Source organism: Perca fluviatilis, chromosome 23 (genome assembly GCF_010015445.1).
Source record: "Perca fluviatilis chromosome 23, GENO_Pfluv_1.0, whole genome shotgun sequence".
NCBI classification, from domain to species: domain Eukaryota; kingdom Metazoa; phylum Chordata; class Actinopteri; order Perciformes; family Percidae; genus Perca; species Perca fluviatilis.
In genome coordinates this window covers 20,792,081-20,816,825 of record NC_053134.1, presented here as the reverse complement: position 1 = coordinate 20,816,825, position 24,745 = coordinate 20,792,081, and the positions used below count along the sequence as shown (strand labels likewise).

The following is a 24,745-nucleotide window of genomic DNA, read 5'->3' as shown; positions in this document are numbered from 1 at the left end:
GACAGACAGAGAGAGAGAGAGAGAGAGAGAGAGAGAGAGGTGTGGAAGTTGTAAATTTGTCCGCACTCGTCTGCCTTGAGGCAGCGCACGGCGCGTTCTCACATTCTACTTTTTTCACCTGCCAAAGCCCAAGCTTAAGAGGAAGAAACAGGTCCATGAACACATTATGCAACTCCTCTGTTGTACAAAAAAGTAAATATTTAATCTGGAACACTTAAACCCAATTTTAGACGCCTCTGTGGTGCCAAATCCAGCCATTTCCAAAACTTTTCAAAGCTATCCGTGCAAGTTGCAACCCCAGCAGCTCCACAGCTCTTAATCACACGATTTGATGCACTTAAAGTACAACGTTGTGAGTCTCTGTGACCTTTTTAAAGTCAGTTTAACATATTGAACACTTTGGGTCACTGTCGCTCCACTCGTGTCCGATGTCCGGAACTATAGAGTTCTTTAGCGACAGAAAAAAAAAGGCTCCACGATGCACCAAATAATAAACAAATAAAAATAAAGCAGTGCCTACCGTAATAAAGGTAACCATAGCATCGGCGGGTTAGTATCCAACAGAGTCGACATGAAGGTGATTAATTTAGAGACAGAATCCTTTGGCGAAAACTTCCCACTTTCTGAGGGGCTGCCGCCTGTCTGTGCGCCACACTGGTTCTGTGTGGAGAGGATCAGGGTGTGCGTAATGCTCTCTCTCTCTCTCTCTCTCTCTCTCTCTCTCTCTCTCTCTCTCTCTCTCTGGACAACATAATCTACAGCGCTCTTTCTGTTACGGGACAGATGGCTCTTGGCGCATGTTGCTGCAAAGACCTGCATGCATGCTGCCACTGTCTGTCAGCGGAGCAAGCCTGCTGACATGAATTAGGACACCGAATTAAGAGTGTGTGTGTGTGTGTGTGCGCGCGTGCATGTAGTGCTAGCTGACATTAAGCAGGTTCCCCCAGACTCAAAGTTTCAAATCAGATACTCTTTCCTTTAAGGATGAATAAAAACCTGAATGAACTACAGAAGCCCTAAAATTAAATAAAAAAATAAACAATTATTCTTATTACTGAGTAACATACATGTGCACTAAAATCCCTGTATATTAAGATTATTATAGGAGCAAGCAAGAAATACACACAGTTTAGCTGCTGCAAAGCACAGACCGATAATGAAAGGTAGAGCGGCAAAAATGAATCGATAAGTTGTCATCTCTTAAATGAATCGCCACATTTTGATAATCGATTAATCAGTTTGAGTAATTTTTTGTAAAAAAAAATTAAAAAATAAATGTTAAAAGAATTCTGATTCCAGCTTCTTAAAGTGAACATTTTCTGGTTTCTTCGCTCCTCTGTGACAGGAAACTGAATATCTTTGAGTTGTGGACAAAACATTTGAGGACGACATGTAAGGCTTTGGAAAACACTGGAACAGTTTTTGACCCTTTTCTGACATTTTACAGACCAAACAACTAATCGATTAAATAACCAACAGATTAATCCATAATGAAAATAACCGTTGCCGCCCTTATTAAAAGTCATCGCAACCTTCTTAAAAAGTAAGAGTAAAAGTTGAATGCAGTGTCTGTGTAAAATGGTGCATTAACATTTTTGGAGTTGAGTAAGATTGATCCATATACAGTGCCTTGCGAAAGTATTCGGCCCCCTTGAACGTTTCGACCTTTTGCCACATTTCAGGCCTCAAACATAAAGATATAAAACTGTAATTTTTTGTGAAGAATCAACAACAAGTGGGTCCCAATTATGAAGTGGAACGAAATTCATTGGCTATTTCAAACTTTTTTAACAAATAAAAAACTGAAAAAGTGGGCGTGCAAAATTATTCAGCCCCTTTACTTTCAGTGCAGAAAACTCTCTCCAGAAGTTCAGTGAGGATCTCTGAATGATCCAATGTTGACCTAAATGACTAATGATGATAAATAGAATCCAGCTGTGTGTAATCAAGTCTCCGTATAAATGCACCTGCTCTGTGATAGTCTCAGAGGTGTGTGTAAAGCGCAGAGAGCATCATGAAGAACAAGGAACACACCAGGCAGGTCCGAGATACTGTTGTGGAGAAGTTTAAAGCCGGATTTGGATACAAAAAGATTTCCCAAGCTTTAAACATCCCAAGGAGCACTGTGGCAAGCGATAATATTGAAATGGAAGGAGTATCAGACCACTACAAATCTACAAAGACCGGCCGTCCCTCTAAACTTTCAGCTCATACAATGAGAAGACTGATCAGAGATGCAGCCAAGAGGCCCATGATCACTCTGGATGAACTGCAGAGATCTACAGCTGAGGTGGGAGACTCTGTCCATAGGACAACAATCAGTCGTATACTGCACAAATCTGGCCTTTATGGAAGAGTGGCAAGAAGAAAGCCATTTCTTAAAGATATCCATAAAAGTGTGCGTTTAAAGTTTGCCGAAAGCCACCTGGGAGACACACCAAACATGTGGAAGAAGGTGCTGTGGTCAGATGAAACCAAAATCGAACTTTTGGCAACAATGCAAAACGTTATGTTTGGCGTAAAAGCAACACAGCTCATCACCCTGAACATACCATCCCCACTGTCAAACATGGTGGTGGCAGCATCATGGTTTGGGCCTGCTTTTCTTCAGCAGGGACAGGGAAGATGGTTAAAATTGATGGGAAGATGGATGGAGCCAAATACAGGACCATTCTGGAAGAAAACCTGATGGAGTCTGCAAAAGACCTGAGACTGGGACGGAGATTTGTCTTCCAACAAGACAATGATCCAAAACATAAAGCAAAATCTACAATGGAATGGTTCACAAATAAACATATCCAGGTGTTAGAATGGCCAAGTCAAAGTCCAGACCTGAATCCAATCGAGAATCTGTGGAAAGAACTGAAAACTGCTGTTCACAAACGCTCTCCATCCAACCTCACTGAGCTCGAGCTGTTTTGCAAGGAGGAATGGGCAAAAATGTCAGTCTCTCGATGTGCAAAACTGATAGAGACATACCCCAAGCGACTTACAGCTGTGTATCGCACGAAAGGTGGCGCTACGAAAGTATTAACTTAAGGGGCTGAATTGATTTTTGCACCCATATTTCAGTTTTTTATTTGTTTAAAAGGTTTGAAATATCCAATAAATTTCGTTCCACTTCATGATTGTGTCCCACTTGTTGTTGATTCTTCACAAAAAATTACAGTTTTATATCTTTATGTTTGAGGCCTGAAATGTGGCAAAAGGTCGAAAAGTTCAAGGGGGCCGAATACTTTCGCAAGGCACTGTAGCAGCTGGAGGCTCAAAGGCACTTGGTATTAAGGCACCTTTCATTTTACTCAAACTTATCCATGTGGAGAGGACTTCCTTGGGAGTGTAACATCCTCCAGCTGCCACATCGCAGGTCCTGAGTTCTTATCAGGGGTTTTCTAAACAAACTGAAAAGGTGTAACTTTTTCAACTGGGAACTGATTATTTTGTCAGTGACTTGAGTTACAGAATCAAACAAAGACTTTGACACTGATACCACTGTTATACGAACAGACAACGCTAGTTTATTTGACCATGAGCAGCAACCTTTTTCTGACCTTAAAGGTCCCATATTGTAAAAAGTGAGATTTCCATGTTTTGTTTGGTTATAAAGCAGGTGGTGCTACATAAGTACTGTGAAAATATAAAAACACAATCAATCCACAGAGAAATGCACACAGCCCGTATTCAGAAACTGTGCCTTTAAACGAGCCGTCAGGACTTCTGTACGGCTGTGATGTCACAACTATACTTTATATAGGTAGAAAGTGCCGCTACAGTGCCGTTACAGTTATTCCCCAGCTGCAATGACGGTGCAGAGACTCCAAGAGTGCAGATGCAGAAGACCTGGAAATGCTGACCAATCAGAGCAGACTGGGCTTTTTCAGGGGGGCGGGCTTAAACAGACAGGCGCTAAAATGGAGCGTTTCAGACAAAGGGTGAATACAGTTTTTTTTTAACATATTAAAACATGTTAAAATGTTCTAGGAGAAACCCAAAATACAAGTATAAACCTGAAAATGAGCATAATATGCGAGCTTTAACCAAGTCCAGTAGTTCTAGTTGTCTAACTTTAACCAAAACTGGTGGTAGATAAGAAAACACTAATGTGAATCATTTCTAGGCCTGTAACAATTATTACATAATTGTCTAATTGTCAATTCTTTTAAATAATAGCGGTTGTCTAACCGCAGTTAATTGCTAACATTAGCTGAGGTCTTAAGGCATATAAGATTTTGTTTAGATATGCCAAATTGTAATTATATATCGGTCGGACTTTATATTTTTATTATTATATCAATTGTTAGTTGTTGGCACTTGACCCTATACATGTTCATAGAAACAAAAATGAAATACAGTTAGATTTTTTTTTTTATGATAATAAAGAGGCCTGGTTAACTTTATACACTGTGTACTTGTGTTACTACATTATTTGGGTCACATAACAGTGACATATGACCAAAAGATGTATCGTGGGATTCATTCACGTTTGCAAAAGTATTAAATACATTAATATTTTAAAATTTTACTGAAAGAGACACTTATATTGTCAATCGCAATTACTTCTGAGACAATTAATCGTACAGCAAAAATTGGAATTGCTACAGATCTAATCATTTCAACAACAAACAGTCATATTGGAAGGCAATAAGATGATCACTGGACATCGCTGTGTTGTTGTGAACACATGGTTTGACTCCATGGATGTGTTCGTGCATTCAGCCTAAGTATCCTTTTGGATTAACTCTTCTGTTTGTGTCGGAGCTGATTTCACAACCCAAAACATCAAAATGGACTTGGCAGCGCTCTGTCAGCTGCACATCTGGTCGTCGTCCTCCATCTTGTGTCAATCTCTACCGCACATCTGGTAAAGCTATAAAGGCCGTCTCATTGGCCGGCACACACCAGCAAAATCTGACCTGAGTGACGATTGGAGAGGTGTCTGAGGGATGGACTGCTATTAAAGTAGAAGGCAGAGTGGTGTGCACAACCTTCTGTCAGGCTGTGCACTAAAAGCTCTGCCAATCAAATAGTTGTTGTTGGATTTAGACTATGTTGATGGAGATTACGGTTTGTACCATTATGGGATTTTGAAGCCTGCCAAACTGAAACCATTAAGGCAGCTTTGTACACAGACAGAGCAGGAACAGAGGAAGAAAGCCTCCCTCTACATGTAAATTCTCAATTTTTTTTTTTTTTTTTTAAAGTGACCCTGTGGAGTTTTTGGCCACTAGGAGTGCTATGGTGTCATGAAATTGAATAATGTGTTTGAAGATGTGTTTACAACCTGAACACCTTCAGCTATTTTCTAACTGATAGTTAGTTATCCAACAAATACCCAGTTCATTAAAAACAAATTTTATTTGTAATTCTAGACACACAAGGCAAATGGAAGAAAAGTGATACCACTCAAAATGACATTTTCATGCAATATGTTTTTCAAGGCATTCCTGTTTAGAGGTGTAAAATATGGGGATGGAAATAGATTCAAACAGCAGATGATTTATCACCCCACACTGTCCACAGCAGCAGAGGAAAAGGCAACGGAAATTAAACATCTGGGAAAAGCAGGTGCAAAATCTGTTTTATTAGGCACATCTGGAGGATGAGAGACTAAAAGTAGTGAATGAGATAGGGAGAACCACCTGTAAGATGCATCATAAAGTTATTTACCGGAGCTCTCAGTCCAGCACCACAACACAAGACACAGAAAACATTTAGTCGATCTTTCGTAACTTTCTTTAGCTGACAATATTGGGCTGTTTATTTTATTTCCTCACACCTACTGTACAGCCTTGCTCTTGCCAGATGAATGAATGCTTGTCATTCCAAAAAAAAAAACAATATTCCAAGTTCGGCAGCAGAAAAACAACATGTCTTGGCTCATTCACGACCAAAGTCTGAGTCGAAAAATTGTGTCGACGAAAAGTTTTGCGCTCAGTGTTCCCAACTGAACTCTCCTCTACCTTGCAGAGACTCGCCAATATTTTTCTGCGTGCGTTCTCTGTGTTGTTTCTGTGCCTGTGGCTGTCTGCACTGAGAGATTATTTAAAAGTTATACAACTTTGTTTTTTTTAAATGGGTGCTGGCAATTTTTAAGGTCAGTGTGGTTGCACTTTTTGCACTTAAGTTTTCCATTTTATATCTGTTTGATTGAAATGGAAAAAATAGTAGTGGTTAGTAGAGAGAAAAAAAAACAGTTCAGAGTGATCCTTCAAGACATTTTTGGCACCACTAAAACCGTATGAGGAATGTTGAAACACTGAAACAGTTGGTATATTTGAAACAGTGCATCTCTGGCTTAATGTGACTCATACCTGGTTATGTACCATTACCTGGTTTACTTTCATGCCTGTCATCTGCCCTGCACCGAGCATGCTACAGTGGCACCAACACAGACGGCTGCATTTCAAAATAAATTTGTAAAGTTTGTCTTAAGTCATGCCGTTCACACGTAAAGCTTGAACTGGGTAACTGACATTAGCTTGCAATTATGAACTTTCAAACTTACGTGTAAGATACTTCTTCACATCTCCAGAACAGCAAAATGTGAATTTTTCCCCCTCTATGACGAAGCATTAGTCATACATCATAGGAAGTCCCATAATACCAGCTTTTGGTTCGGCATCATCATGTAAAGGACGTGTTCAATTTTTCACGAGCGCAATGGGCAAAGCACATCTCCAGCAGATCCCTCGGGCTCCCCACGTGACATGACAACTGTGTAATTATTATCCTGGGCGCCGTTGAATCATCAAATATGAAAGGAGCCAGGGGAGGGGTGGACAGTTTTAGAGGAGAAAGTGGGGATGAAGTGGCAGAGGAGTCAGCTGAGAGAGGGGAGGATGAGAAGAAGAGGAGAAGCTGGGGAAGATAGAAAGGAGGATTAGAGATGTGAGCAAAGAGTTGAGAGGAGAAAAGATAATTATGTAGAAGGGGAAAGGCAGAAAGTGAAGGAAGGAGAGATTGGAGAGGAAACATATGCAGTCCTATTAAGAACAGCTGCATGTGAACAGCAATATAAGTAGAATATACATTTTAATTAGCCATGTAGTTGGAATATTGTCTTTTTCAGAATGGTTACGGTTAATGGCAGGTGCATTAAAGGGCCCAATATTATGCTCATTTTCTGGTTCATAATTGTATTTCGAGGTTGTACCAGAATAGGTTTACATGGTTTAATTTTCAAAAAACATCATATGTTTGTTGTACTGCACATTGCTGCAGCTCCTCTTTTCACCCTGTGTGTTCAGGTCTCTGTTTTAGCTACAGAGTGAGACCTCTCACTGCTGTAACATCTTTGTTGGCAGTCGCACATGCGCAGTAACTAGGTAAGGATCATAATCAGCTAGCTAGCTCTTTAAACAACTTCGGCCCGTACAAGGCAGGATTAGCCGGGAGACTTCTTCTAAACGAGGGCGCACTTCCAACTGTTGTAGCAGTGTTTTGCCATTGAGAACGAGCTAGCATGCTAGCATGCTATGGTTAGCCCCTTCGTTTCGGCTAGTGACGTAGAAAGCCGTGCAGATTTTGAACAGCTCACCCGGAGACTGAAGGCAGGTTACATTCAGAAACCCGTATCTCACTCAAAACAGCATGGATGTTTTTTTTCCAAGTTTGTATGCGTGTGGAAGCACCAGAGACACAAAATAACACCCCAAATCCCAGAAAAAGTGATTTTTCTTTTTCATAATATGGGCACTTTAACGTCTGAAGCTACATTATGTACACCCATCCTGGTGCATTTTGCAGTTATACTGAAATCACGAAATGAGACTAACTAGCTTCCCGTGGGAATTGCGCGCCTACTGTGCTCTTCCTGCTGTTCTTGCTTTTGTTTTGTCTGTCCTTAGGTTTGTTTTATCCTCCTCATAAATAAATATGACTGACTGGATTCCAGATTCCAAGTGTGGAGAGTTAAGCCACACAGATTGAAACATGATGCCCTGTTGTAATACCCCAGATAACCTTAAACACGCAGTCATTTCTGACAGTCTAAATCCTGAGGAGATCACAAGCAACATCCTAAATGACATGAACCGGATTAAATCTGTTTGCACAGTGAATTCCGTGTGATTTATGCTGAGGTCCAAGCATGGCCGTTCGAAAGCACAGCCCGCTTGTTTTAATTGGTTTGCACCGCGATAGGCATCAGCAAACAATTCCAAACCACCAATAGCAAACACTGTTCCTGTTGCAAATATCAACACCAGAGTAATTTATGGGACAATGGTTTTGTCCTGACATCTGCCTATCGTGAGACTATCTGTTCCATAGAAAATTAAACAGCAGTGGTGATGGACACACGCATGGAGGAAAGGAGATGAATGCAGCTCATGCATGCTTAGTCAAACTCCAATGGGAGGGCAAATGCAAACACACAGTCATAATTAACAGAGACAGATGTGCGCTGCTGGCACGCCAAACAAACACACCTGAGGGAAGAGTGAAAATGAATGGGTGAGAGTGAGTAGGGGTTGAACAGGAAGTGAAAATAAAAGGGATAAAGAGGGGGAAATATGGACGACAGAATGGAAAGCATGGTTGTGGAGAAAGAGGACACGCAAAAGGGGGAAAAGAGTTGAGTAGAGGAGGTGGGCTTTGCCACTCCGCTCTACTGCCTCCCAGACATTTAGATAAATAAACAGAGGAAGAAGAGAGGTGTGTGTGTGTGTGTGTGTGTGTGTGTGTGTGTGTGTGTGTGTGTGTGTGTGTGTGTGTGTGTGTGTGTGTGTGTGTGTGTGTGTGTGTGTGTGTGCCACCTTGGCGGGTGCCAATTGATCATGCAGCCTGTAGCTTTGACAGAGTGGAAGCCTCCCTACATGCTGGTGAACCTCACCACACACAGACCTCACAGGGAGAGAGTGTGTTTGTGTGGACACAGGCAAGATGTCCCTGCTAGTTATTAGACCAATCCCTCCAGAAAAACGCGATTATGCGATCGCATAATTCAATGCATAATCAGCCAAAGTCCGCATATTCATGCAGGGGCCGCATTTTTTCAAATATGCCGCACTTTCGCCGCATAAATTGCCGATTTCCGCGCAAAATATGCGGTGCTTGCACGATTTCATAATCCCCACATTTTCGTTGCAAAAAAGTCACATATATCTTAGCAGAAAGTTGAAAATATTTTGCGTTTACTTCACACAAGGGCAGCCATTTTCCCCTGTTGCCATGGGAACGTTATGAAGTGACGTAATTACGTGACGTGAACATCATCGAATAGCAGGTGTTGGAGGTTGAATTTGACATGTACTTTGAGTCTCTTAAGCTGGTATCCAATAAGAAAGCTATCTTAATATCTGATGTCTACTCAAATTTCTTTGTCTAAGTGCTCCTGCTGTCTATATTAACGATTTTTGAAAGTCTGTCTCTTTTGTATCTTTTTTTCCCCTCTGTTTAGACTATTACTTTTATTTTTACTTTAATATTATATTATTTGTATATATTTTTGTATCTTATTTGTTTACTTATTGCAATGCCTGAATATCTGTAAACAATTTTTGGAAATTAAGTTTAAAAAAAGTTGGGGGAATCACTTTTTCTTCTCTTTTTCATCAAACCGCAATTTTTCCTGCATTTTTTGCAAGTTCCTGCATTTTTTTCAAGTTCCCGCATTTTTTGCAAGTTCCCGCAATTTCATCGCATAAAATTGCATAAATATCCCGCATATTCCATCGCATTTTTTAAGAAAACGTGCTGCATAATCAAGGATTTTTGCCCGCAACAATCACAAAAAAACTCTGCGTTTTTCTGGAAGGACTGTTAGACTACTGGTAGTCTCCCATTGCCAGACCTTCCTCTACAGCCGTTGTGGAGGAGGGTCTGGCCTAGTCCACACAGCATTCCTGGATGGGAGAAAATCGTGCTGTGGTTTATTGGCACTTCTTTAAACCAATCACAATCGTCTTGGGTGGCGTTACGCAAAATAGTCTCAGGAAGGAACTTGTTCTGGTGGAACATGTGTACATTTAAAAGTTGTTCAACAGAAAACTCTGTTTTGGACAGATAGTCTAGCTAGCTGTCTGCATTTACCCTGCAGAGATCTGAGGAGCAGTTAACCATAGTCCTCAGAAATCCATCGGAGATTAGAACGGCAACACAAAGAAAGCGGAAGGAGACGGACATCCGGCCAAAAATTAGTGTGTGCCCGGTGAGTTGCATGCAGACACTAAAGGTAGATTTTTGCGCTGGTATCTGACGCTGAGAGCCACTGACCAAGCGTCATTATCAGGTAAATTGGGTGTGAGAACGGGTTGTGAGGGACTGTGTTTAGTGTGTGTAACAGTATGTGTTACAATGTCTGTGTAGGCTCATTCATGCTCCCTTTACGTACCAAACTAGATACGTCCATTTCAAACAATGTTACCGTCACTGCCCACGAACTTCTATGTCCTTTACGTTGTTAATCTCTACATCCGCTAGAGAGGGCTCGCGGACCTCAACTTGTTTAAATTACTGACCAACTCGCCCAGCCTCTCCTCAAAAAGTTCCGCCATTTTATGAATTTCTTCATCGAATCCTATAGTTGTGTCTCCCTTGAACTATTTGGCTACACTGCCCCTACGATTTCTGGTGGTACTGCACCATTACGTCCATATCCATAAGCTTTTAGAAAATGTTCACCAGTACACAGGGTTTTAGCCAGGGTTTAAAATTAGTAAGGGCCAGAATTTTTCTTTTAATGCCGCTTATTTACTGCATTTCTGGACGAGCAAAATTCATACCGACCCACAAACAATACCCAAGCTAAACACAAACTCAAACAGAAGGACCTGTTGGTAAAAAAAATAAAAATTAACGCTGCAAAATGTGTCACATTCAGTGGTGGAAAGTAACAATTTAAACAAAGTAGCTGCTGTAATTAAGTACCGTGTTGAGGTACTTGTACTTGTGTATGTCCATTTTTTGTTACTTTATACAACACTACATGCCAGAGAGGTATATTGTACTTTTTACTGCACTACATTTATGTGACATGTACAGTTACCTTAAAACAAAAAAAATAATTAGTTGAGAAAAAATCCTACAAATATAGAAACTTGATGAACGATGAGGTGCCAAAATTAATTCTGACACAAGACAGTGAAGAATACAAAGACGGTAAATAATAACTTATTTCAACGATTTGTTCGATATATGATTAAACAACAATTAAAGAACAAAGGTTTAATTTTTAAAAGGGCAGTTCCCTCAATTACAAAAAACTTGAACCCCTGTTTTTCTTCAATGGGTATGTTTTCAGTCAGATAGTTGGGGTTATAGTTTTGAAATATCTGTCTCTGAGATTTCTACCTCCACTCCAATACAATGCAGGGGAACTGGAATTTACGTTGTGTTTCTCAAAGCCTCGGTAACATACGGCCCATTCTTTGATTGAAAATAAACTCTTAAAAAACAACTGGTTTTACTACAACATTTTACGATTGCCTTGACACGGTTGTGCTTGTCGGAAGTCATTTCTGCTGAGAGCAGGGCCAAAAAAGTGAGAGAAAACAGAGAAATCAGAGGAAAGACCAATGAGCAGAACACTGCATTATTCATCCCGCTCTCTGGAGGGAGAGACAGGAGGAGTGATGGAGTGAGAGAAGATAAAAAAAGTTGGTGATGAAGGAAAGGAGGAGAAATGAGCAGAAAGCACGAAGAGGAGAGAGGGGAGGAGGAGGAAGAAGTGAAAAATGTGTGAAAGGAGGAATAGGATATCCTATCCAAATATCCACATATACCAAATCGGGCTTTTTTTTCCATTGCAAATACAGTAGCTTTAAATCCAAGTCCAATCGTTTACTGAAATGTCCTCCTTTAAGTCCACCCTCCATGTGTCACGTCTAACTATGGATGTTTCTTTAGAGCCAGATGCAAGCCTCCCTGACTGTATGTTGCATGGGTATCGAGCCAGTGGGTGAAAAGTGGAGTTGCCAAGGCCCGTTCCCTATTTTCCACCCCCCTACTTCCGGACCCTTTGCTCAGACCACAGCCATTTTCAAACTCTGCCCTTTTTCTTAAATCTCAACTACACACCTGTGAAGTTTCGCGACTTGCACGGTTGTGACGCTATCGCGGTGTGCGCGGTGACAAAATCTGGCCGCAAACATATAAACAAACTGCCTCTGCGGTACTTCACGCCATGATGACGCGCACACACACACACACAGACTCACAAGGTGAAAACACTACCAGTGTTGCTATGGCGGTGACGAAAAACAGTATAGTGTTTTGGCTGTAAAAATGTGGCCACACTGTTTTTTCTCTAAAGGAAAACACAGCAGGTTAACCTTCTTTTTTTTTTTTCTCTCAGAGCATCAAAGTCATCACAAAGGCTCTTTGGAAGTGCTTAGAAAGGGTATCTTTCTGTACTTTTGTACAAGTTGGTACGGGAGTAATAGGAGGTGTGACAGGTTGACAGATGTCTTATGATAAAGTGGCGTTTGAAAGGCCGCAACAGTTCAGATATCATTTTCCATTTTCATCACACATGGAGATACTTGCATTTTTACCAGTTGCAACAGCTGCGCAGGTAAACACCTAGAGACACCAACTGTAGCGGGAACTACCACAGAAGCTTGTTTGAGCACGAGGTGTTTTATATTACTGTCAGTCTGTCTGCGGACAGATTTTTTGCCAGTCGTATCAACCGTGCAAAAGGCAGTCACGAAACTTTCCAGGTGTGTAGTTGAGATCAAAATGAAGGCCGAGTTTGAAGATGGGTGTGGTCCGAGAAAGGGTGCCTGTAGTCTATATCCTGTCCAATCGGAGTTTTCTGTTGCACAAATAAAACAACCTTTGAACGTACACGTGTTCCACCAAAACAAGTTCCTTCCCGAGGCTACTTTGCAGTGGCGCCGAGGCTCCGTCCAGTGCTTAGCGCCGCCAAAGACGATTTGTGATTGGTTTAAAGAAATGCCAATAAACCAGAGCAGGTTTTTCTCCCATCCCAGAATGCTGTGTGGACTAGCCAGACCCTCCTCCGCAGCGCAATGAGTATATACAGTATCTCACAAAAGTGAGTACACCCCTCACATTTTAGTAAATATTTCATTATATCTTTTAATGGGACAACACTGAAGAAATGACACTTTGCTACAATGTAAAGTATTAAGTGTACAGCTTGTATAACATGCCCTTCACCATACCTAGATATTGGCATGGTTTTATGTCAGTTAGCCTAATAGCTAGTTTGATTTGCATGGAGTCATGATTTTATGGAAAGTACCCCATGCCAATCTCTAGGTATGATGAAGGGAATGTGATGATGTGGGGGGGCTATTTTAATTCCAAAGGCCAAGGGAACTTTATCAGGATGCATATTATCCTGGATCCATGAAATAACTGGCCTTGAAAAATAAAAATCTGCCTGCCTCTATGGGAATTTAACATAGGGGTGTACTGACTTTTTGTTGCCAGCGGTTTAGACATTAATGGCTGTATGTTGAGTTATTTTGAGGGGACAGCACATTTACACTGTTATACAAGCTGTACACTTAATACTTTACATTGTAGCAAAGTGTAATTTCTTCAGTGTTGTCCCATTAAAAGATATAATGAAATATTTACTAATATGTGAGGGGTGTACTCACTTTTGTGAGATACTGTACATAAACTCTCTGTCTCTTCTTCCTCTTTTAAGTTTCTACAGTTCTGTCTTTCAGTACAAATTATTACAAATTATATGATTAATAAATAATAAAATTAGTAAGTATCACAGTCCCGGACCTCAAAACTTACATTTTATAATGTCGTAAAAACACGAAAAAAAAACTGATAGTTACATCACTGTAAATTTAAATCAAATACAGCTGCTAAGCTTACAGTCCACCACTGTAAATGCTACGTGCGTGTGTGCAGGAATGCACCGGTGCGTTATGAATCAGCCAAAGTTAATAAAGTCTTGAATTTTCAAGAGCCTTCAATCCTTTGAAAACCACCACTTTAACTGTTGGGGATGAATGAACGCTTAATGTAACAGTATATGTTCTCATGTGAATGTACTGAAGTGCACTCAGATCACTGAGAACATACAGACGGAGACATGAGATCTCAATTTTCATTGCATGCCTGCTGAACTCCTCCTTTACGTATTCATTCCCAAGTCGTCTGGCATTGCCAGACCTTCTTCCACAGCACTGGAGGACGGTTTTGCTACTCCACACAGCATTCCAGGATGGGAGAAAAACGTGCTCTGGTTTATTGACATGTCTTTAAACCAATCACAATTGTCTTGCTAGGCTTGGGACGTAGCAACGCTGCAAAATAGCCCCGGAAAGGAACATGTTTTGGGTGGAACACAGGTATGTTCAAAAGTTGTTTTAGTCGTGCAACAGAAAACTCAGATTGGACAGATAGTCTAGCTAGCTGTCTGGATTTACCCTGCAGAGATCTGAGGAGCAGTCAACCAGAGTCCCCATGAATCCAACGGAGTGTAGAACGCCAACACAAAGGAAGCGAAAGGTGACGGACATCCGTCCGAAATTAGGGACATCCGGCGGTATTTCTGGCAGGAACCTGCACAATCCCGGAAGTGAAACGTCATGAATATACACTAATTTCCGAGCAGATCTTTAATGTGCAGTCAAATGTGATAATGTCAAATAATAAGGGTTCAATTTAGCTAATGCATGACTCGTGCATTACTTGAATGCAGTGCCCGGCTGCTTACATAGACAATGAATGGAAAGCGTGGAAATAACGCTTGCCAGTGGACCAGTACCATAAGCGTGAGTGACTCGTAATTGCCAGTCACTCAGTGCCCAGGGTTGGGGTTTCCCTTGAGCAAGGCTCTAAACCTCTAACTGCTTCTAGGAAGCAGCTCCAGTTGCGTCTGAGTGTGGGTGTACTGGGCTGCAGCCTGTATGTGTGCATGTGAAGTAGGGCGTTGCTAAAGGAGCATTGGTGCTAAGCAAACCAAATAAATCTTCATTTGATTAGACATGCAAACACACAAAAGCTGCGAACAAAGGGTGAACCAGATATCAAAAGACAGATGTTGCCTGTAAAAACATGACACTTCCATAAAACCACTATGAAGGCCAATTATAAGTGTGTCCTATGTTGTGTGCATTTTTTGTGTCATTTAATATTTGGTCAAATTAAACATGCATTTGATATTAAAATATATATTGCACATATAGTGTACTCTGTACTGTACACTGGTGTCCTGCCAAAGGTGTTTCCCTGCCTTTCACCCAGTTCATACTGGGAGAGGCTCTAGCAGGAAGATGCAGGAAGTGAATGAATGAGAAACCAGTAATCATTAATTGAGTTGATGTTTAAAGACATTCAATCTTCCAATGTCCAAAAATGTAACGTACAACAAATCACAACACATATATCATTAGAAACAACACAAGCAAATGTCATAATTTCATGTTTTTTTGCTACTAAGAAACCACAGCTGTTCTTTAAAAAGCTGATTCCAAAATACTTGTGTTTCTTAACAAAAGAAAACTGCTATGTCTACGGAAGCCCTGGGAGGAAAGTGAGAGAAAAAAAGAATGCTTGTGATCCATTTTCTAAGTCTGTGTTCATGACTGAGAACAGTAAGGAAGAAAAAAAATGTCTCTAACTTACTTTCAGTCCTATTTAGAATATGTAATAATGGTGCATTTTTTCCCCTGTCATAAACACAGGAGAGAAAACTATTTAGATTAGAAAATCGATCAAATAGTTTTTCCCCACCTGCCTTTTAGGACTTCCATACATGTCTTTGTTTGATTAAAAATAAAATAAGGCTTTAAAGCTGGGCTTGGCAGTTTATTTTTGGCGTTGTTGGGCAAAGATTCCATAATAATCTTTCAGCATATTGTAATTCAGGTGGTCTGAGAGAAAATTAGACATCGGCATCTCCTCATTGGTTCTGTTTTCAGGATTTAGAAAATCTAGCCTGTGATGGGAGACCTTGGCCAATCACAGGTCATTTCAGAGAGAGAGCGTTTCTATTGGCTGTTCTGCAAATACAAATGTTCATGTCTACATACATTGCATACAGTTTATTGTCCAGGGAGTGAACGTAGTGGACATCCACTACTTCAGATTCTGGTGTATTTTTGGCAATTTACCTCCCGCAGCTTTAATGTTTTGAACTAAAGGGACATCCTTAAACATTTTTTTTTAATTCAAATATATACTCATCCATAGTGTATGTGTTACTGAAAGCATTAACACTTAAATATATAATTTCTTACTAAGAAACCTCCCAGTCCTTGAATACCACCAACCAAAACCTTGAAAGTATTCGAAAAGTTGTTGGATGCGATGTTTGAAATAAGTGTGATAAATTGTGCTTTATTTTAAAAAGGAGCTTAGACGCATTTTACAAAGGAAACAGAACTGTGCGATAAAAGGGTGACACGTAGATATAGTTATTGGATGAGCAATTTGGGCTTTAATTAGGGTACCTAACTTTCGTTTTTTCTATTAGCCAATTCATGTTATGTAGTTACAGTCCAACGGAGTTGTAATTTATTGTCTTGCCTTCTGCTGACTTTGTTCAAGCTCTACTGTTGTTTTTATTGATCGTGGTTGTAATGAGGTGCACTGAAAACAGAAACGGCCTCAAGACCATCAGTCAAGGCTTTTATTCATTCCAGTGGGACGCGACAAACATCTGTAGCTCTGCATGTCAGAGGAAACAAAAGATGAGCAGAAAGTGAAAAGGACTTTCCTCCTGCTCCACCTCTCAGCCAGACAAGTTGGTTTAATGCAACAAGCAGCTGCATGAGGACGAAAAAAAAAACACGCTTTCTTTAGAGATTACACGGCTTTGTGCTGTTGCAATATCGTTTACTTACTTTACAAATGGATGTGTGAGAGCTAAAGGTATGTATGTTTGTGTGTGTGTGTGTTTCCAGCATGTCAACATTCACATATTGTGTGTTTTTTTTGCTGAATGGCAGAGTGGGATAATGTTGTTTGGCAAAAGCTGGCCTGGATTCTGTCTCTCAGACACTAAAGCTACATTTACACTGCTACGTTTTGGTTTTTAAGCAGAGTTTTGAGCCAAACGCGATTTGTGTTTTTAGCTCCAGTTGAAAAACTAATCTGCGTTTAAACTAACACGCCCAAACCGCATATCTCATGAAGATTCTCGTATACTGGGTATACTGGTAGTTTCAGTCTCTGAAAACGAGACGTCATGACCCAATCAGTTGGCGAAACACTGGCGTCAGTTTCTGTGTTGCCAAAGGTCTCCGTTTGCGGCCGTTGAGACTGCAACGCAACCCTGCAGATTCCAAACCAAAACGGGGTCAGAAGTGTTTTTAAATTTAACGTCAGAGCAGTGTGAATGCAAGGTGTAAACGTAGCAAAAGATCTTCGTTTTTTTAACCAAAACGTAGCATTGTACTGTAAATGTAGCTTGAGTACCGTTACATGCACACCAATATTCCACTATTATTCTGAATATGACAATATTCCGAATTTGATACAGGTCATGTAAACAGCATATTCTGCCAAATTTTGCAATTTCCAATTAGGACATATGGGATATGCCGGTATTATTCGGGTTTTAGAGGAATTCTTCGTACATTTATACTGTGTCTCAATCAGGGTTTTTACCGCAGTTTGGGCCAGTTTACGGCTAGTTTGCAGCTAGTTTACAGCTATTTTATGGCTAGTTTGCGGCTAGTTTGCGGCTAGTTTACGGCTAGTTTACGGCCTTTTGCCTGTTTACGGCTCACGGTCAGCTCTGTGTGTTGCTATGGTTGTTGTACACAAACCAACTAGCCAACCAGGCTGCGGTAGAGATGCATGCCCGAAAGAAAAGAAGGAGAAACCCACCTACTTTTAAACATTACGAAAGACTTGGGTATCAACAGGTTTTTGGATACGCGCAAGCATCGCAACGTAGACCTTTTCAAGTGGTTGAAGGAATAAAAGAGAAGGCTGTGTTCACACGGTCCAACACCGGTGGAAAACCTTGAAAAAACTCCTATTTTGCACGCCTACATGTAAACAGGAATATTTGTGGAATATTCACTTTCATCAGCCATGTAAACAGCTTAGTCGGAATATTGTCTTTTTCCTCATAAATCCACCGGAGTTTAGAATTCCAACACAAGGCAGCTTTATTTGTATAGCACATTTCAGCAACAGGGCAATTCAAAGTGCTTTACATGAAACGTGAAAGAGCAGTTAAAAACGATTAAAAAAAATTAAAAAGAAATAAAAGACGAAAATAAAATTTACAGTGCAGTATAAGAACAAGTTAACAGAGTCCAACTTGGGCTTCCCAGAGGACTTGTGTTTTCTGTTGCAACTCAGGTTCCAAACCTGGCCTCTCAGAGGACTTAACCAGTTCCAAACTGGGCCTTACAAAGGACTTAACAAGTTAACTGAGTCCAACTCAGGCCTTCCACAGGACTTATACATTAACCATTTTTCTGTTGCAACTCAGGTTCCAACACAAAGGAAGCCCAAGGCAATGGACATCCAACCTAAATGAGGGACATCAGGCAGAATTTTCGGCAGCACTGGAGCAATCCCGGAAGTGGAACATCATGTATATAGACTACTGTCATCTGAAGTCTGTTCTTGTTAAACACCAAAAAAATAGAAACCCAGTTAGGTGTACACATTGCAGATAATTTAGGTTTCCCCAGCAGAGACCTAGCTGTGTTAACCAGGTTTTTCAAAACCCTCACCCCACTTACAGAAACCAAGTTTCTTATTTAGGCAACCTTCGAGAAATCAAGTTACCGCTATAATCCGACAATAACCTGGTTACATACAGTTAATTCAAGCTGAGCCATAGGGATTTGAGAGGATTTAAATCTATATGTAACTGATATGTTCCTACTCAAGCTACAATTCTTGGTGTAATTCAGTACTGACCAAAACAGCTTTGTCGTCCTTTTGTTGTATTTTTCAGTTATGGCAGCATGTAAACCAGGCCGATCAGATAGAGCACGTTCGCAGGTTACAAAACGCGAGGCACACCGCACTGCTTGTTTTGTTAAATGACGCCGCGATCGGACAGAGCGATGCCAGTCTCTCTGGAATTCTTGTTAGGAAACCACTGAATCACCTGTGGTCAGCCAACCGTTGTTTTTCTGTGAAGTTAAATGACATCGTGAACTTTTCCACTCTCCTAAGTGGAAGTTTTTTCAACTCGAGATAGACACATAACAGACGGATTGAGTTGCTTTTACCGCCAATGCTGCTGGCTTACCGCTATGCTTGAAGACAGGGCCATAAAAATGGCAGCAAACATCATTATATTAATGCATGCTCATTTAGACCTACAGGTAATGGTGATAGGCTAATTAACACTTAGATAGACTGTGTTGCCTTCATTATAAGGCTCAAATATGTTTTGCGGGTCCAGACAGATCTTTTAAAAAAATGTGGCCAAAAATGGCTCTTTTGGTAGTAAAGGTTGCTGACCCATGCGCTAGTGTATTCCTGGCTGGCTAACTAGTTGGCAGTTACAGTAGCTAGCTAACTACTGTACAGCAGTTCACCAACTCTCCCCAAGCTTTTCAATAAACTCCACCAGTGGATATCATGGCCTTCTCACAGACCCTGAGGCGGACGATGTCTTTTGAGGTCTTGAAATGTTTGTGTGAACGTAAAAAAAGAGAAACAGAGTGTCGTCCAAGAAGCTTTATTTTTTCAATAAATATTCAGTGAGCTCTGAAATCACAAGGATGCTGTGGGAGTCAATGGCAAAATAATAAACTCAGACGGTCTCGTAATGGAATTATCAAGTGGGTGGAACACTCATCCGACTCTTATTAAAGGAACCTCTTCAGATTTTATTAATGGCTTGGATGTTTGGGTTAGATGTACCCAGCTGGGTTTTACAGTGTGTGCTTAACATATTGTGTTATGAACAGCCAAGAGGACAGTCTTTGTGCTCTGCCCAACCTGCTTTGAGTATTTGTGTAGGTGTTTTCCTTATTGTGCTTTGGAGATATGGTCGATGTTCCACGTCAGTCAGCATCTGCAGCCAATTAAAGCACGTAAAACAGTCCATTTCTATTGGATAGATATCCGTCCGTTGGGGTGTTGTGGAATTTTATATGTGGCGGGTGGACCAAACTGGAACTATAGGAAGAAGAAGACATGGAAGGTGTTTTTGCTTAGAGTAGAAGCGAAGCTTGCTGCACAGAAGAAAGTAGCAGTTTAAAGTATTGTAGTTACAAACCAACGAGTCCGCCACACTAAACAACAACATATGCAGTTTATTATTCTCCTTTAATGATCCATGACAGCATTTTCGCATCTGGTATTGCTATCAGAAGGGCGCCATGGCTAAGCTTTGTGACTCGCAAGACCTTTCACTGGCTTTCACCAACGTGCTGAGGGAAATATTGGAGTTGAATTGTGAAATAGCACTTGAACGGTAGAGTTTTTCCCCCCAGTGTTTTAGTGCCAGAGTTTGGAAATGTAAGTTTTAGGTCCTGCTGTACATATGCATCTTTTTCCATTGGAAACCAATGATGAAGCGTCATACGCACCACTGAATTTGTCAATTACTGCTGAACGAAAGCAGAAAAAAACGATACTGAATTACATTTTTACGTTTTTTTTGGGCTGTTTTGCTTTTAATTGCTGGTGTTCATTCCATCAGGCAGACCAAAAAGGAGAGAGAGAGAGAGAGAGATAAACAACATGCAACAAAGATCACTAACCGGAACTGAAGTGGGAAAGTTGTGAATTCCTTGGTCTGCACCTTAGCCCCTAGGCAAACGCAGATGATATAAAAGAAGTCATCTGATTGGATCCATAAAAGAGTTGCCACAGGATGTAATTATTCCATTTGCTATATTTCATTGTAATCATATTGGCTCACACGAACACTCTTTCAGGAGGAAATGGTTTGCCAGTTCTGGCTAGCTATCCACTGTGCTAACGGTACGTGTTGATTTAGCTGGGTCTGAGAGGACCGCATACGGCAAAAAAAATATTGAAGCAAGCCTTGCAGCCGTCATTTCATCACACAGCATGACACAACATGGCCAAGACAAAGTTTACCTTAAGTTACACATCTCTCCTTTTTTTTTTTTTTTTTTTTTTTTTTGAACTTAACCCCCGCCCTCTTCTTCCCTTACTGCATTCTTGTGTGTGTGACAGTGATCCGTGGCCTGGAGCTGAAAAGGACAGGAGGGGGAGATGTGCAAAGGAGAAACGAAGGAAGGGAGGAAGAAGCATCAGGATAGAGGTGGAAAAGGGAAAGAAGGGAGATGTGGCACGGAAAGGATGTAGAGGAGAAAGTGATGAGAGTAGAAAAAGAGAGGTAGGAAAAGAAAAAAGAAAAGGGGAACAAGGAAAACATGAGAGAGAGAGAGAGAGAGAGAGAGAGAGAGAGGAGGAGAAGAAGAACAGCTTTTACTCCTGTCTGGATCAAATTTCTGTTTGATGGGTCATCGCTCACCTTTTTAGCCCCACTTTCACACACACACACACACACACACACACACACACACACACACACACACACACACACACACACACACACACACACACACACACACGATATTAAAGGGCTGCTCAGTAGAAGTTTTCCCAGCGTAACGTTTGTGACTTTTCCCTCGGGGTCTCTCGATTCCTTGGCTCAGTTGTTGGCTCAGTCTCATATTTACACTCTTCCAACACGCACGCTTTCACTCAAACAACGCCTTTATGTGCCTATCTTGCTCTTTCCTTTGCTTACACACACATGCTCTCGCTTACACGGGCAACATTTAATCTGTGAGCAAAAAAAACGCAACCTTGTTTACACACAGCATTTTCATCAAAGGCTGAGAATCTGCTGTTGTTCACCATATAGTGACCACAAATAGAAACACACACACACACACACACACACACACACACTCACGCACGCAAATACTCAAAAACAAAGCTTTTAGCACACAGTGACACTCACACATGAATATATCCAAATACATCCATGGGCACCAGCTCATATGATTGTCTCAGAGGGATCTTCCACCACTGTAGGGCTTGTCTGTATTCCATGTCTGCATGTTTGTACACAGTGTCTCTGCTCTCTCTTTCTGGAACACACTCACATTGTGTTTGCATTCAGTCTGTTCCGGGCAAATATTTTTAGCACACAACTAAAGATAACATCATTTCAGTCTGTTATTGAGACCCCAGCCTTCACTATAAAACGTTCCCTTCTACCAGATTTCATTTCTGAAAGCGCCTTATTTATCAAATTCCTCGTCCTCAGACCCCCGACCGACAGGGTGGTAATTGCAGCGAGGCACATTTCTGAGTGAAAACAAAGCAGCGATTAACGGCTACCAAACACAGGGTCAGATGGTTTTAATAATTGTGTATAAAATGCTTTCAACACAGAACAAACAAAAGACGTAACTACTCTTGCAACATACAGTATTTCACTCTGTGTCTGCTGCAGATGTTTGTCAGCTTATTGAGTGATTTTGTCTGTACAGTATGAGATTAAGAATATCACCAGGAGCTCCTGGTCTACAATTTCTCTACAAAAAATATCCTCCTTTGCAATGACCGTTGAATGCAACATCAGGCTGTTCTTTACTTATTTAACTGCCATGTGTAACTGAATGTGTAGGAATAAAGTTTATTCAGAGTAGCCACTGAAGGTTGTTAAAGTGACTATAGCATTAAGTGAGGCATAGTCTGGATCAACGGAAGTACATGTCCAGGATAAAGCCTGACATGTCCGCTGTTTTTGTGTGTTGCCAACTCCGTACGCTTCGGGAAACAACAACCTTCGAGCTAGCAAGCCACACGCTGAAAAGGGCGAGATTTTACAGCCTTTACTAACAGGGAGGTTTTGGGACCGATTGAAAGGATTGTTGTGGACGAAGTACACACAGCCATACACTGGTAAGAGCAAATCGTTTAACAATGTATCCAGCTAATTTAAATAGCTCACATTACTGTATTGTGTGAACAGGTAACTTCATTTAACGTTGTATGTGACATGCAAATGTTCTACCAAAACAAGTTCCTTCCCGAGACTATTTTGCAGAGACTATTTTGCAGAGTCACCGTCGCTAGACGATTGTGATTGGTTTAAAGAAATGCCAACAACCCAAGAGCGTTTTTTTCTCCTATCCAGTAATGCATAAGTTCAGAGGAAATGTTGCAAAGATTTAAAAGATTGATTTGGAGACTTTACAGACGTTTTTACTAAGACTCAGTTCAAATGACAGCTCATCTAGATGAGTGACAGCTGCTGCTGGAGGTCCAAACTTGGCCAGTTGAGTCAAGTTGAGTATCGCAGCTCAAGAGAAGTGAGGATTGGCTTTGTCTCAATTACCATCATCCCTCCCTCTTTCTTTCTCTCATTTACATACAGACATACACACAGACCATCTGTTGTCAGGGCAAGTCCAATACCACGCATCGCTAACCTAAAGCGTGGGACCATGTAGCAGGACATGGAAACGGGAGAGGACAGAGAGAGGGGCGAGGTGGCAAGAGGGGAGGCGAGGAGGAGAGGACGGGAGAGAAGGGAGGGGAAAGGGCGGAGAAGGCAGGTGGAGGAAGAGGAGGAAGGAAAGAGTGGGGTAATTCAAGGCCGCAGGTTTAGTTTACCTGCCCTGGCAGCCAGACGGCAGGAGAGCTGCTGCATTAGATCACTCTGCCAGATAGGAGAGAGGGGAACGAAAAAAGAGAGAGTGTGTGTGTGTGTGTGTGTGTGTGTGTGTGTGCGCGTGTGTGTGTGTGTGTGTGTGCGTGTGTGCGTGCGCGTGTGAGAGTGTACAAGTGCACCAGAGAGTTGTCGGGTTAGATTGCCCAGTCCGATAAGTCAGCAGTTCCCATATGGGAGTAGGAAGGTAACAGGTAACACTAGAATAAGTGGTCCTCCTGGAATAAATAAAGGCTTCTCTTCAATGAAAGGGGAAGGGGAATTTGGAAGGCAATTGAAAAGTTTATAGAGCTTTGGTGGAAGCTGAGTGAGCCTCTAGTTTTAAAGGACAAATCCGGCGCAAAATTAATCTAGGGGTTAATAACACGTGTACCGAGTTCGACTGTTATCCGCTAATGGAACGTCACCAGTTTTATCGCAAACCGCTAATTAGCTTATAACGCTGGTCGTCGGGGGACAGAGGGTAAAGTAAAAACAAATCGCTATTTCTTTGTCCGACCAGTCGAACGACGCCCATATATTTTAATAAACAGATATAATTCATGCATTTCCATGCAATTACATTTCACAAACGTATTTCCTATCGACCCATTGGGAAACCACGGACCATGGGAGATTTCAAGTGACAGTTCAGCTCACGTTGCACGGTGTTCGGCGTTCAACTGGTCGTGACCGTTTTCCCAAGTGTGCGCCCGTCTGTATAAATGTACGGTACTGTCTGCGTAAACTATCTTTTTAATAAACTGTCTGTACACTTACAAAGTTCTCAATGCGTCGGTTTGCATGTAGGGACCCTCGTTATGCTACCGTGGAAGTGTGCTGCTATTTTGAGCCTTGTTAGTGGTGTAGAAATAGATACTATACTATATATACTATATACTTTACCCTCTGCCCTGACGACTAGCGTTATAAGCTAATTACCGGTAGTGGTTTGGGCTAACACTGGTCACATTCGATTGGCATGAAAACAAATCCCAGAGAACGGTTAAAATCAGTACCCATGCTTTATTAACCCCTAGGTTCATTTTGCGCCGGATTTGTCCTTTAAGGGTTTGGATTAACAAAGCATTGAAATATTTAAACAAAACAGAAGAAGGTTATTTGCACACAGACAACAAGGATGATATCGGCAGCGCGTGAGCACACTTGAATGGGATAAAA

At 41.2% G+C, this 24,745-nt stretch overlaps 1 protein-coding gene and 1 long non-coding RNA gene across 2 annotated transcripts in view; one reads left to right on the top strand and one right to left on the bottom strand.

Moving 5' to 3' along the window:
• ntf3 (neurotrophin 3) overlaps positions 1-707 on the bottom strand; it is a 48,500-nt gene extending 47,793 nt beyond the window's left edge. The window contains exon 1 of the mRNA XM_039792497.1: positions 521-707. Coding sequence (XP_039648431.1) covers positions 521-538 — 18 coding nt within the window. The 5' untranslated portion in view covers positions 539-707. The remainder of the gene's footprint in view (positions 1-520) is intronic.
• Positions 1-24,745, top strand: part of LOC120553789 — a 78,864-nt gene that overhangs the window by 38,441 nt on the left and 15,678 nt on the right. The window lies entirely within an intron of this gene.